The sequence below is a fragment of the Andrographis paniculata genome, unplaced genomic scaffold, assembly GCF_009805555.1.
Source record: "Andrographis paniculata isolate CXL003 unplaced genomic scaffold, ASM980555v1 Contig98END, whole genome shotgun sequence".
Lineage (NCBI taxonomy): Eukaryota > Viridiplantae > Streptophyta > Magnoliopsida > Lamiales > Acanthaceae > Andrographis > Andrographis paniculata.
Window position 1 is genome coordinate 2,197,736 of NW_026137637.1, and position 15,190 is coordinate 2,212,925.

Sequence of the window (15,190 nt, forward strand, 5' to 3'; positions counted from 1 at the left end):
TACTTCATTTATTGACAAGATTAATTTATTTTGCTGCCAAATTTATTATGGCTCTATTTATGCACGTAATATTTGTACGATATCTTCCAGTTTAAGCAGATTTTTGTATTAATGGTTGATATTTATTGTACAAAAATTAACATATAAGCATAAATAAATATCATATATTTATTTTATTGAAATTTTATTTTCTTCTAAAATATATGATATCTAATTAATTTTAAATATATATTTTTAGTGTCTACTGTATATATTCTTTAAAGAATCACAAACCAATACAATTGTAGTCTTAAATAATTTAATACAATACTTGTTAGCAAATAATTTAATACAATACCCGACAAAAGTAATTACCTAAACAATGATGTCAGCATTTTGGTGTTATTACTATAAAATAGTTTTAGATCTCTGAAAATAACGATCCATTCACATATTTATTAAATAATATAAATGTTTATTATATATAGTATTCTTTCTATCCATCAAAATTGTCTATATAGATACCATAATTTAATTTGAAAAAAAAATATAATCAGTGAATAATTAAAAAGTATATTATTCCCTCTTGCCACAAAATAAGTATACATTTATTTTTGGTGCGGTGATTAAGGAATAATAGTATTTTAATTATAGTGGGTAGGTAAAAATAGTGAAATGACATTTTTGCTCTTACTTTTTTGGTATAAAAGTAATGATGTGATGTAAAATAGGGGTATTTGTGGAAAAAAATTGGGTACTTAATAAAATGGTTACTTCTTAATTGGATGTCCCAAAATAAAAATATGTATACTTTCTAGTTGGACGGAGGAAGTATTAAATATTACTATTAGAAAAAATGTTGATAATTGCAAAAATTTGTTGCAAATTTTAACCCGTGACAATTAAAATTCACATAAAGTAATTTTGTGACAAATTTATATCACAACTTTTTCATTTGACTATTCCGTAAGTAATATTTGTAGAAAAAATTACAAACAATTTTCCGTGACTATTTAAAGTAACGACTTATGTAACGAAAATGTCCAAGATATTTATATTCCGTATCTTTTGACTATTTCGTCACAAAAATTGTCACGAAATTTTTTCTTAAATATTTTAAGTTGCGGCAAAAATAACCAAAATATTTGCAACATTTTAAATTATTACATATATTGTTATTGTATAATTTCCGTGATTTTTTAAAATCAAATGTCACAACATAAGTAACGAAAACAACTATAAATTTTTCTTATTATCGTTCGTAGCTATTTAAAGTAATAACAAAATAATAAAATCATCTTCAATATCTTTATTTATTTTTACTTGTATTATAATTGAATAATTTTTTTTAACTATTCATCCCTGTTTAAAATTAAGTACTGGAATATTAGCAAAATCTTAATATATATATTTATTTAAGTTATTGCAAATATTAACATAAACCAATATTTAACTATTTATAGTTACCATATCGATAATGTTTTTAAATATATTGTTAATTTTGAAAATTTATATGATAGGTTTTTTTTTAAAAAAAAATGATTGAGTCTAAAAAAATAAAAATAAATAATTTATTGACAATAGATAAAATTCAAAAACTCTAATACTAAAAAAATACTATATGTTAAATAAATTTAATAATTTTTTATATTAATAAACAAACTTCAATTTTTTGTTGAAAATTCATGATGATATATTAAATAAATATGTATATTTTGTTAAAAGATAAATTTATATCCAATAATATTTATATAGTTAAAATATAATAACAAACAAAAATTAATATTTTAGAATAGATAGCTAAGTTGACATTACAGATTGTGTAAGTTTTTAATAACTATAAGGTCACTAGTTCAAATCTTTCGACTTGCAGACCAAATTAAAAAATAATTATTTTCCAAAAAAGGAAAGTGACATGGTATGTGGGACGGAGGGAGCATTTTTTTTTTTTTTCAAAAATATAAAGTTACGAAATTGTTACAACTTTCGTTAATATAAAGTCACGGAGGTGTAATGGTATTATTTTGTAACTTATTGTCACGATAATGTCATCATTATAAAATATTCACGAAATTTTGTTACAGCTTCTGTTGCTATATAAAGTCACAGACATGTCATGGTATTATTCTATAACTTATTGTCATAAAAATGTCACCATTTAAGAAAAAGTCACCAGCAAAATTCTACGGAAATGGTTCCGTATATTTTTCCGTGACTTTTTAGTAAAAAGTCACCAGTTTATATTAAAACCGTGACTATTCTTACCGCAACTATAGCCTAATTTTCTGGTAGTGCTACCTCTGTCACCGCGAATCTATCCATTTATTTTTTGCATGTTAATATTTGAATATTAATTATTATATCAAAACGTAATACAAATCCAGAAAAAATGACAAAAATAATTATATTGGTGTCTTATAATACTAATGTAACGATATTTTTACAAAAAATTATACAAATATAAGGATATTTTTAATATTAAAAACAATGACGTCAAATGCAAATAGATAGATTGACGGTGAATGAAGGTAGTATTAAAACTATTATTGATATTTTGCATATAAAAATACTAAAAATTTATTTTATTTAATTATTTATATTTTATTATAGATAAAAAATATTTATACATATTTAGGGCCTCTTAATTTTTATTTTAAAATTATTTAGACAAAATTATTAATATTTTATTTAAAAATACTAGAAAACTTATTTTATTTAATTATTTATATTCTACTATTGGTAAAAAAAGTAGAATATATCATTTATATATATTTTTAGGGATCTGTTATTTTTGTTTTAATTTTTTTTAAAAAAATAAATATTAGACAAAATTATTATTATTATTATTAATATTTTTTGCAAAAAATATTAGATAAAATATTTTTTTTATTATTATTTATATTTTATCATATGTAAAAATATTATATATATATATATATATTTAAGAGACCTAAATTTTATGTCGCCCCAATCATTCAAAAGTCGGGATCGAACCTAATAACACATTCTAATTTCATTTAGCATGTTATTTGTTCATACTTCTAAAAGTATGCCATGTGCTATATTGTTAATTTATGTGATATATTATATTAATATTAATAATAGATTGCACGTAAGAACATTGAGTCCGTTCGTGCAAAAGTTTTTTTTATTTGCAATTTTCTAAAAATAATATTTTAAATTTTTCTACACAATTCTCTCTATCATACAAAAAAATAAAAATATTCAAATAAAATTTTAAATATTAATTAGAAAAAATAAAATATTTAATTTAAAATAATATATTTTATATTTTTAATTTCATGCAATATATCAAAAATTAATTTATCTAAAAACGACTGAGTGAACAGAATCTGTTCATTGTACGTTGTCTTTTACTCGACGATGCACTTATGTTGAATTTTAAAATTACTCGCTGCCACCCCTATTTTTTTCCGTGTTTCAGAATACGATTAACCAGTGTATTTTGATGTAATGCTGTAAATGCTAATTTATTATAAAGAAAATGATATTTTATTTATTTTTAGTAGATTTTGTTATTATACATATATTATATTTTTAAACTTCGTTTATTTTTAAAGTATATATTTAGTTTTAGCATATAATTTTAAAAATAATACTTTCTCCGTCTCATATCTATCTATTTATTTATTTCTTGCACAGAGTTTTATAAATAATAATATTATATTGAGATGTAATATAAATAAAGGTAAAAAGAATAAACTAACTTTATTAGTATTGTATGATATAAATGTATGACATTTGTATAATATATTGTAGCTTAGAAGAATATTTGTAATATTAGGTAAATAGTACAATTACTAAAAAAAGATATAGATATTTATTATGGGATGTATCAAAATAAAAAAATGGATAGATAATTAAGGGACCAGAGTAATATTTTAATTATAGTGGGGAGTTAAAAATAATATAATTTTAAGCTTACTCTTTGTATAAAAATAATGATATGATGGTAAGAGATAAGTATTTATAGAAAAATCTTCTACGTCTATTAATTAATACTCCCTCCGTCTTATTAATACTCCGTCCTTTCTATGAAATTAGTCCTATTTCTTTTTGGCATGCAGTTTAAGAAATATTGTGTTAGGTAGTTAATTAGTTTGATTAATAGATTTAATAAAGTGTTATATTAAATATTTTTTATTTGATAAAATGTTAAAATATTTTTTTATTTTAATTTTTAAATATTGAATTTTTGATTTACTGGTATTATTTAAAAATAATAATTATTATTATATTTATTGTAATTCAACACATGCATTTAGATAAAAAAAAAAAAAATAATGATTTTAATAACTTAAATGTAATTTATACAATAAAAAATGTAATAAAAAAATTATATAAACAATACATAAAATTTGTCGAATTTGGTTGTTGTTAGAGATAGTTTGTTATGACATACCAAATTTAATATCACATCGCATACGTACAGTACAAAATTTTTGGTATGATATTTTACCGTACTGTATAAATATTTTGGTATACCGAATTTGCGAATAAAAAATACTAAATTACGGAATTAACATGCATATTCGTAAAAAAAATACCGAAATATTTTTGAAATTTCGATAGAAGATGACTTTTTTTGTATGATAACGATATACAATAAGATATTTTCAGTATATATAAATAATTAAAGAAAGTTGGTATTTTTGTATATACTGATTATTTGATACAATATCGATATTTTTTTAATAAATTAAAAAAATTGGTACGGTATACAATATATTTCAATATTTTCGGTATACTATCTCAAACCATCTCTAACTAAATTGTATACATGATATTAGAATATAATATTTTACGTCAAATACCGAAATTAAAAATAAGTTTATAATTTTGCTTTATAAATAAGTTCTATTTTTTATTTTTTTTAACAAAGAAAAAAAAATAATATCAAATCTTATTTCTAATTAATTTTTCAGCCATAAATTTTCAAATCAAACATAAAATTTTATTATATATTACATTAAAATTTAATTTTAAAATTAAATAAATATTTATTTATATAATATTTAATATTTATTATTTTTATATTCAAAATTTTAGCTTACTTCTAAATTTACAATTAACAAATAATAAAACTAAATATATTAGTAAGTTAATAAAATATAGTTAAGTTTTTTTAATTAGAAGTATTAGTTATTAATTATTACTAAAATAGGAAAATAGACTAATTTCATGGACCGCTAAAAAAGAAAAAGTGGACTAATTTCGTGGGATGGAGGAAGTAAAATATAGAGTATATTTTTAGTATATTTGTTTACTAGTTTAGATTGAGATAAATTTTTTATATAAAAATATAAAAAATACTTTATATTGAATTATTAAATTTTATGAAAATATAAAATATAAGTATTATGTAATTTAAAATCGCGTGAAAAAAAAATTAAGATAAACCCGATAAAAGAAATTATGAATAGTTTCATTCTTAAAAACCTTATAACCAAATATAATTGTAATAATTTATTTTCTGAAAAAATAAATATTATTATATTAATATTCAGTCTGTTTACATAACGTTTTTAAATGAATTGATTTTTTTTGTAGGGTATAAGAAACTGTATCTATAATATAAAAAATAATATTTCGTGTTGAATAGTTGACTTTTTATAAAGGAATAATATATATTATATTTATGTGTGTATATTTGTATTTTTTTAATAACATTTATGGGGAATTGATCTATTGAAAAATGCGTTGAAAAAATTATTATATCGCTAAAATATAAACTAATTATCGAATAATAAACTAATTCGATAATCTCAATAATTTTATCGAAATAAATTCGATAATCAATTTATCAAAATAGATTTGATAATCACAATAATTTTATCGAAATAAATTCGATAATCGTCACAATAATTTATCGAAATAAATTCGATAATCACGTCGAGTCGAAGTAGAACTTCTTTCCGTAAAATCGAATACGTCCCGTTAGTGCCTCCGGTTCGTGGCGTAACATTCTCAAAGATAAAACGACGTTCGTCTCTGAATTAGGTGACACCCCAATCACTACTAGAAAAAAGGTTGATAATTGCGGAAATTTGTCGCAAATTTTTATCTGTGACAATTAAAAGTCACGGAAAGTAATTTTGTGACAAATTTATGTCACAACTTTTTGTTTTGACTATTCCATAAATAATATTTGCTGAAAAAGCTACAAACAACTTTCCGTGACTATTTAAAGTAACGGCTTGTGTAACGAAAATGTCCAAGATATTTCTATTCCGTGTCTTTTGATTATTTCGTCACAAAAATCGTCACGAAATTTTTTCTTGACTATTTTAAGTTGCGGCAAAAATAATCAAAATATTTCCAACATTTTAAATTATTACAGATATTGTCATAATATAATTTTTGTGACTTTTTAAAATCAAATTTCACAACATAAGTAACGAAAATAACTATAAATTTTTCTTATTATTGTTTGTAGCTATTCAAAGTAATAACAAAATAATAAAATCATCTTCAATATCTTTATTCAATATCGTTCGTAGCTATTCAATTTTTTGTTAAAAATTCATGATGATATATTAAATAAATATGTATATATTTTTAAAAGATAAATTTATAATCAATAATATTTATATAGTTAAAATATAATAACAAACAAAAAGTAATACGTTAGAGTAGATAGCTAAGTTGGCATGTGTGGTTGCATTGAACACAAATTATAATATAATTTTTTTTTTCAAAAATATAAAATCACGGAATTTTTACAGCTTTCGTTAATATAAAGTCACAGAGTTGTAATGGTATTATTTTGTAACTTATTGTCACGAAAATATCACAATTATAAAATATTTACGAAATTTTGTTGTAGCTTCTGTTGCTATATAAAGTCACGGACATGTCATGGTATTATTCTATAACTTATTGTCAAAGAAATGTCACCACTTAAAAAAAGTCACCAGCAAAATTCAACGGAAATAGTTCCGTATATTTTTCCATGACTTTTTAGTAAAAAGTCACCAATTTGTACTAAAACCGTGACTTTTTTTACCGCAGCTATAGCCTAATTTTCTGGTAGTAAATATTTCGGAGCTCCGACGAACTAAAATAAGGGGCTTAAGCTATGTCGAAAAGTTAGGTAAATATAGATTCCGGAGCTTGCCGGAAAACTCGCTGAAAATTGTGTGGGGTGGAGAGGATTAGAGAGGAAGAACTCCTCATGGTGTGTTGTATCAGTGGGGTGGTGGAGAGGGCCTTTTATAGGCACCTCCATCAAGCGGGGCAATTATCGCCCGAGTCAAAACCGCTGACGATAATTAAATTCCGGGAACGTCCGACGATAAACACCATATTTAATTCCGGTCATAAACATCAATTTAATTCCGGTCATAAAAATCAAATTTAATTTAGATCATAAATATATTATTTGAATTTCAAATAATTATTTATTATATATGCATGTAATTATCTGGTCCGGACAGGTGGCATGCGCGCCTGTGACATTTTAACTCACCGAATAATCGGTTCCGAAAATTATGAATTTAATTTAAAATTAAATTTCATCGATTAAATAATTAACCGATTTTCCAACAAAATGTTGAGTGAACAAACTGATTATATTCCCAGCCACAAATAACCATTTTTTTTATTGTATTATAAATCAATTTAATTAGATTTTTATATAAAAACTATTTTAATTCATTATAAATAAATGAATAAATATTTATTGTATTATATAAAATCTATTATTTATAAATAATATTCATATCATATCATATATATATATAATAGCTCAACGTGGACCCCACTTTTTTCAATATTTATGCAATCTTGCAATTTTAGAATTTTAAGATTTTTTTCTTTTTAATTACCGTTTTAATTCTTTATCAATAAAAATGAGGTGGTTTTACGGTTTTCTCAAAATGTTAGTGTTAGTAGGAAAACTAATTTTTACTCATAGTGTTTATAAATGAGTTGAGTAATCACAATTTTCTAAAATTTTCATTTTATTTTTAACAATTTTCTTATTTTCTTTTCATATTCTCTCAATTTTTTACAATTGTTTTGATACTTTTTGTATTGATTATTGTGTCTTTTTGTTATTTTCTAAATTGTTTATTTTGGTGTGGCGCAGAACAAAAGTTATAAAGTTGTTTTCTAATTGGAGGATTCGCTCGCTTTTATTTCTAAATTTTGTTTAGGTTTGTAGATTTCTTCCATTGCCTAATATTTTCTTTTCACGAGGTTATTTTTTGGACGTTGAAATTGAAATTTTGAATTTATTTATGGTTATCCTTTTTGCATTTTGTATTTAAATTCTTTCCATAGTGATTTGCTTTCAGTTGTAGCATCCAAGGTACAGAAAAGAGAGGAATGTTAAGAAGAAAAAACAGACCAGAAAAAAGAAAAAACGGGAACAAAGAAGGAAAAAGAAAAAAAAAAGAAGATAAATGCAGGTGTTTAGTGATAGGTTTGGTGATTTTTTAATTTGTCATATATATAAAAATTATTTTATTATAAATTTAAATGTAATTTAAATTCTTATTAGCAATTTGATCATAATTTATATTAAGTTATATGTTATTTTTATTATTTTTTTAATCACAGAGAGTTACAATATTGTAATTAAATTATCTGGGGAATTGATTTTATTCTTTAAATTGTAAAAATTAGAAATTGTTATATGTATATAAATAATAATTTTTTAATTAATTTTATTCATAATAAATTAAATTGTTATTTTAACCTTAAATTATTTTAGTTATATTGCATATTTTATTCCAAATATATAATGTAAATCATAATTTATATTACATATTTCTTTCCGGAAAAGTTTGTGCTCGAACAGTCGTGGCTGATGTGGGTGTCTGCAGAGGTAGACTGATGCCGGCTCTATCTGGTGCGTGTGTTTGGCCGAGAATTAGTGGATGATGGTAGATGATGATGATATTTTTAGTTCGAGCTTGCAGAAAATCAGGCGGCAGCTTCTTAAATCAGAAGATGTGTTAAAATTGTTGTTATGGGTGTAGTGAAGATTTTGTTTGTTTTTCCTTTATTTTTTAAGTTTTTGAATATATTTTTTATTAATTAATTTTTAATATATTTGTATTTAAAAATGATAAAATAAATTTAAAATAAATATATAAATACTATCCAAAGATGAATGCATATATTTTACTAATTTTAAAATAATTATGTAAATACATATATATATGTTTAAAAAAACCATAGACTTGGGTTTTAAATTATTTTAGAATTACAACGTATATATTGATAAATCATTTTTATTTGTAATTACGATTATAAAGAAGATATAAAAAAATTATGTTAAATTTTTAAGGGTAAACTATTTTTTTAAGTCCCGTAACTGGACTCCTTTATCATTTTAGTCCCGTAAGTGGAGCCTGTCGCAAACTAGTCCCATAAGTAAAAACTTTTCGCTGTTTTAGTCCTCCGGCGTCGGAGACGCCCGCGTGGCTTGCCGGAGGTGACGTGTCCGCCAGATCAGCGACACCTTGCGGACACATGGATTTTTCATTTATTTATTTATTTTTTAAAATTTTTTAAAAAACTTATTTTTAATTTATTTTTAATTTTAATTTTATTTTTTTATTTTTTTATTTAGTCCAATTAAAAAAAACAATTAAAAAATAAAAATAAATAAATAAATCCACGTGTCCGCCAGGTGTCGCTGACCTGGCGAGACACCTGGCGGACATGTCACCTCCGGCGAGCCACGCGGACATCTCCGTCGTCGGAGGACTAAAACAACGAAAATTTTTCACTTATGGGACTAATTTGCGATAGGCTCCACTTACGGGACTAAAATGATAAGGGAGTCAAGTTACGGGACTAAAAAACGGTTTACCCAATTTTTAAAATGTAATTTATTTTGCAATCAAAATTATTTTAAATAATACTATTATATTATAATCTTATATTTAATTAAAAAATAAAAGTAAAATACTACAAAATTAAATATTTATTTTATAATTGGACGGAGATAGTATAATTCATTGATATTATTTTATTTTTTTATATTGATTAAAAATATATATAATATATGAAGAAATTCGTTGATTTCACTTGCGCACGGATATTCCGCTTGTATTATATAATATTTTATTGAGATATAATCTTATAAATATTTAAACACATAGAGTGTTTTTTGTGAGATTGTTCAAAAAAAAGAATAATGTATAGAGATTTGAATAGAAAATATAAAAATAATAAATATTCATAATGCATTAAGTTTTTATTTTTTTGGAAACTTGTGAAAAGAAAAAAGAAAAAAAAAACAAAGGAATATTCTAATTTTTTTTAACCACGTATGCTATTTCATATTTTTAAAACACCAAAAATACTATTAATATATAAAAAAGTTAAATTGCACAAAATTCACCTGTGGTTTTACAAAATTGCGTCAAATCTTCCATACTTCTAAAATTGTGTCAAATACCCTCGTTGTATCATAAACTCTGCGTCTAACCCCCTTAGCGGTCCTTATTTTACTGTATTTGATCTAAATGCGCCCAAACTGTAAATAAAATTTAGAATCTCAATTTCTAACCCCTAAAATTACAAATATAGTATTTATTTTTCTTATATTTAACTAAAAAAAATTAAAAATAAACTCTTAAACCCTCAGGAAAATAACTATTTTTTAGTATATTTATTATTTTTTTAGACTAAATATAAAAAAAAATGAATATATTTGTAATTTTAGGGGTTTAGAAATTTGAGATTCTAAAATTTATTCACAGTTTGGGCGCATTTAAGTCAAATACGGTTAAATAAGAACCGCTAAGAGGGTTAGACGCACCGTTTATGAAACCATGAGAGAGTTTTATGCAGTTTTAGAAATACAGGATATTTGACCAATTTCATGAAATTACGTATAATTTTTGTACAATTTAGCCTATAAAAAATAATAAAATAATATTATAATTCATTAATAATAATAATTTATTAATCTACTTTAATAAATAACCGTGTTTCTAATTAAACATATCTATCTTTTGTATATATTTTTAATAATTGTAATCGTCTAGTGTGATTTGTCCGTCGGATCTAGTTTGCATGATATTAAATTTGGTTCGGAATTTACCCAGTACCTGGGTAGTGGTCGCGGGTTCCCACGTCATTAAAAAAAAATAATAATAATAATAAAAATAAATAAATAAATAATTGTAAAGGAACATGTTGGTATGTGTGCATTACTATTTTATTAAACTTGATTGAGCAGTACTATCTGTGCATTACTATTTTATTAAACCATACAATTTGAAACAGCATCAAACCGCATCTGCAAGCGCCGCCGCGATGGGCCACCAAGCAACCGGCGCCGCCGCCGGTCTCCCGCCGCACGTCCTCATCTTCCCTCTGCCGTTACACGGCCACGTCAACTCCATGCTGAAGCTAGCCGAGCTCCTCTGCCTCTCCCACCTCCACGTCACCATGCTCCTCTCCGACCACAACCACCGCCGCCACGCCGACGTGGAATCCCACTTCTCCCAATACTCCGGCTTCCGCATCGCCACCATCTCCGACGGCCTCCCCGACGACCACCCCCGCGTCGGCCAGCGCAGCCTCGACATCCTCACGAGTCTGATGAGAGTCGGCGGAGAAGAATTCCGGCGACTAATGGAGGCCACCGACGCCCTCAGCGGCGGCGGCTCCCGGCGGCGCGTCAGCTGCGTGATCATGGACGGCGTTCTCAGCTTCGCCGTGCCGGTGGCCAAGGAAATCGGCATTCCGATCATATATTTCCGTACCGTCAGCGCTTGCGCCTTTTGGGCTAATTACTCCTTCAAAGAAGTGGTCGAAGCCGGAGAAGTTCCCCTGAAAGGTAACGCTATATAATTAGGGATGACAATGGGTTCGGGTAAATCCGAGACCCAACTCCGACTCCGACTCCAACTCAGACCTATTTATTTGGAATCGGGTCCGATTGTTTGGGTATCGGGTCTGGGTCAGGTATCGGGTATCGGGTAACCTTATCGGGTCTCGGGTCGGATCTCAGGTCTAAAGGTGGACTCTACTCGGACTTGATTGATATATTACTAATATATTCATTATATATATGAAAAAAAATTAATTATAAAAATTATATTAGAAATATGATTTTAGTTTAATTTATTTATTATTTATTATTTTATTATAATATTTTTGAATAAAATATATAAATTTTAATATATATCGGGCCGTGTTCAAGTACAATTTTAAATTAAATTTTAAACATATTAAAAGATTTTTTGGGTGTCTTGGTTATTGTTCAGGTCGGGTCTGGGTATGATCGAATTCGGGTACAATCAGGTCCAATTTGAATCTTGGGTCCGGCCCAGCCCGATCCATTGTCATCCCTATATATAATATGTAATTAATGAAGACATATTTTTACTGACCTAAATTTTTAGGTGAAATGATCATTTAATAAAATTTAGATGAATATAGGTAAAGATGAGGACAAATATTCGTACGGGAGCAAGCCGGAGTTGGATTTACTAGTGACTAGTGTGCCGGGGATGGAGGGCTATCTCCGGCGCCGTGATCTTCCGGGGTTTTGCCGAGTAAGCGATGTAAACGATGCTATATTTAGCATGATTGCAACCGAGACCCGACAAACGTCTCTTGTTGATGGACTAATTTTGAATACATTTGAAGATTTAGAAGGTCCCATTCTCGATCAAATCCGCAAACCGATCCCCACTCTTTACTCCATCGGCCCTCTTCACGCTCATTTGCAAGCTCGACTCGAAACCGACAAGAAGAATCGATCCCTTCCGGCTATTAGCCTATGGGAGGAAGATCACGCTTGCATGGCCTGGCTCGACACCCAACCCGCTCGGTCCGTGCTCTATGTCAGCTTCGGAAGTATCACGTTACTCTCCAAAAAGGAACTTTTGGAGTTATGGTAATGCCTAATTCATATCTCTATCTTAGTTTGTGAAATTGAATTTTCTAGGAAAGATGACACTTGTTCGGACTCGTCTAACTCCACTAGTATAATATTGTTTGTTTTGGACTAATTATTATTTTACTTTCCAAAAAAACCTCGTATTAGTATCTTAATTTTTTTTTTAGCAATGCCAATGATGAAGATGCTATCTTCTATGCATACTTAATTATCAATTTTATGGTTTATTTATTTCATTAGCAAAATATATCATATATGTTTGCAAAATTTGTCATTTTTATCATCCGGTTGCACATGGCCGTGCGTGGAACAGCCGTCATGTGAATATGACACACTACCAGAGAACAAAAATTTCGACTTTTGCAAACATACATAATATATTTTGGCAACGAAATAAATAAAGAGCAAAAGTGAATGATATTTTTGCAATTTTCTCTGTACTAATAGTGAAATATAATAGGATTACAAGGCTTATTAGGAAAGAGTATGATTATGTTACTATAACTACAAGAAAGATGTACGCTATCATACGATATTAAAATCGAATTCTTTTACGATAAATTACTCTCTAAAGAATTCATTAACAAAATAACAATACGTATATAGATTTGAGTTTGTAGTTAATTCATACTATTTATAATAACAGGTACGGTTTGGTAAATAGCGGGCAAAGATTTTTGTGGGCAATGAGGCCAGACTCAATAGTCGAGGGTGACGGGGAAAGCTTTGTAGTCCCCGCAGAGTTGGAAGAAGGCACGAAGGCTAGAGGGCATATGGCGGGGTGGGTGCCCCAAAACAAGGTCTTGATGCATTCTTCCCTTGCGGCATTTTTCACTCACAGTGGATGGAATTCAACGCTAGAGAGTATTACGGTTGGGATACCGATGATTTGTTGGCCTTACTTTGCCGATCAAACTATCAATAGTCGTTTTGTCAGTGAAATTTGGAAGATAGGTTTGGACATGAAGGACACTTGTGATAGAGCGATCGTTGAGAGGATGGTGAGGGATGTCATGGAAGTTCGGAAGGATGAGTTCTTTGAAAGGGCTCGTCGAACGGCAGAGTTGGTGAAGAAGGCAATCAACGAGGGCGGGAGCTCTTATGCGAATTGGAATCGGCTTATTGAGTTCTTGAAGTCTACGATCTTATAAAGAAGCTCGATTTTAGTGTTTTGATATACCAACTTTAAGATATTTGGCTTGGTATTGTGTGTCTTTTTAGTTTTGTTTATTGTTGTGAATTTATTTCCGAATCTTTGGATTTATCGAACAAACCTCGTATACAAAATACGAAATCAATTAGTAATAACGAAAGCAAATTAAATCGAATAAACCCAAATCTTTATAACCGAAAAGAAATTGAAATTAAGCACAAAGAATTAGGCATAATATCATTCTGGAAATCAAACAAATACTTCCCAGACTCAATTGCAGAATACGAGATTGAATTTCAATTAGGATTTGAACTTCCCTGTTTGGTCTCAAATTTCAGTAACGGATTCCATCCAAGAAACTTAAGTTTCCTGCTTGTCGATTTCTAAATCGGACAAAGACGACGATCGACGACGACACCAGCAAACGTGGCGGTGGTTGGCAGGGAACCGCGGAAGGCGGCTGAACAGCGGCGAACTCCAGCGGCGGTCGGACCCGAACAAGCAGCTCCCTCTGGCGATTTGCACCGAAATAGCAACGGACGGACTGGAGTGCAGGTCTTCCGATCATCTTCTCCAAACTCTTCTGATCTTTTCGATCTTCTTTCGCCGGCGTTAGGGACGCGACCTTCGGCTCAGTTGGTACGAGAATGGCCCGAGGTAACCACGCTTCAAAGTGGAGGCCGGCGCGTCACTCTAAACCTCGACGCCACCGAAATCGGCCATCGAAAAGGGTTCGACACTCACCGGAATCACTCGCCGCAACCTATCGGTTTCTCTCCCTCTCCCTCTCGGCTCTCACCCTCTCTCTGATTCCTACGGTTGGATGGAGTGATCGTCACATACACCTCACCCTTAAAAATCCCTTTAAACTAACTTTTAATAACTTTTTCAAACTAAAAAATCAGACATGCTTTTAATCAACATAACAACCTAACAAATTGAGTTTGATAAATGGGTTTAGGTTAAAGGGTTTGGGTCAAATCCAGTGGATCGGACTACGGAGTAGACCAACTTATTTATTTATCGAGGGACTTGTCAGGTTAAGCCTCGAACGGCCAAAATTCCCCGCAACTATGCAATTGTTATAATTCATATAAAAATACATTTGTTTTTCTTATAAAATATTATTTTCAATATTCAAAATTAAAATAAAAATCAAACTTAAA

At 28.1% G+C, this 15,190-nt stretch overlaps 1 protein-coding gene across 1 annotated transcript; it reads left to right on the forward strand.

Annotated features, from left to right (window-relative positions):
- The first annotated feature begins 11,229 nt into the window (after positions 1-11,229).
- LOC127243989 (7-deoxyloganetic acid glucosyl transferase-like) lies at positions 11,230-14,095 on the forward strand. The gene is made up of 3 exons (XM_051264261.1): positions 11,230-11,803; positions 12,409-12,868; positions 13,518-14,095. Exons 1-3 carry the CDS (start codon positions 11,278-11,280, stop codon positions 14,020-14,022), a joined length of 1,491 nt encoding a protein of 496 aa, XP_051120218.1. The 5' UTR covers positions 11,230-11,277; the 3' UTR covers positions 14,023-14,095.
- Positions 14,096-15,190: the final 1,095 nt, after the last annotated feature.

Bases quoted from the DNA above. Each gene is read 5' to 3' on its own strand.
- LOC127243989 (XM_051264261.1), top strand. From the start codon at position 11,278: ATGGGCCACCAAGCAACCGGCGCCGCCGCCGGTCTCCCGCCGCACGTC. The intron at 11,804-12,408 runs GTAACGCTATAT...AGATGAATATAG, and splicing joins CGGAGAAGTTCCCCTGAAAG to GTAAAGATGAGGACAAATAT. The intron at 12,869-13,517 runs GTAATGCCTAAT...TTATAATAACAG, and splicing joins AAGGAACTTTTGGAGTTATG to GTACGGTTTGGTAAATAGCG.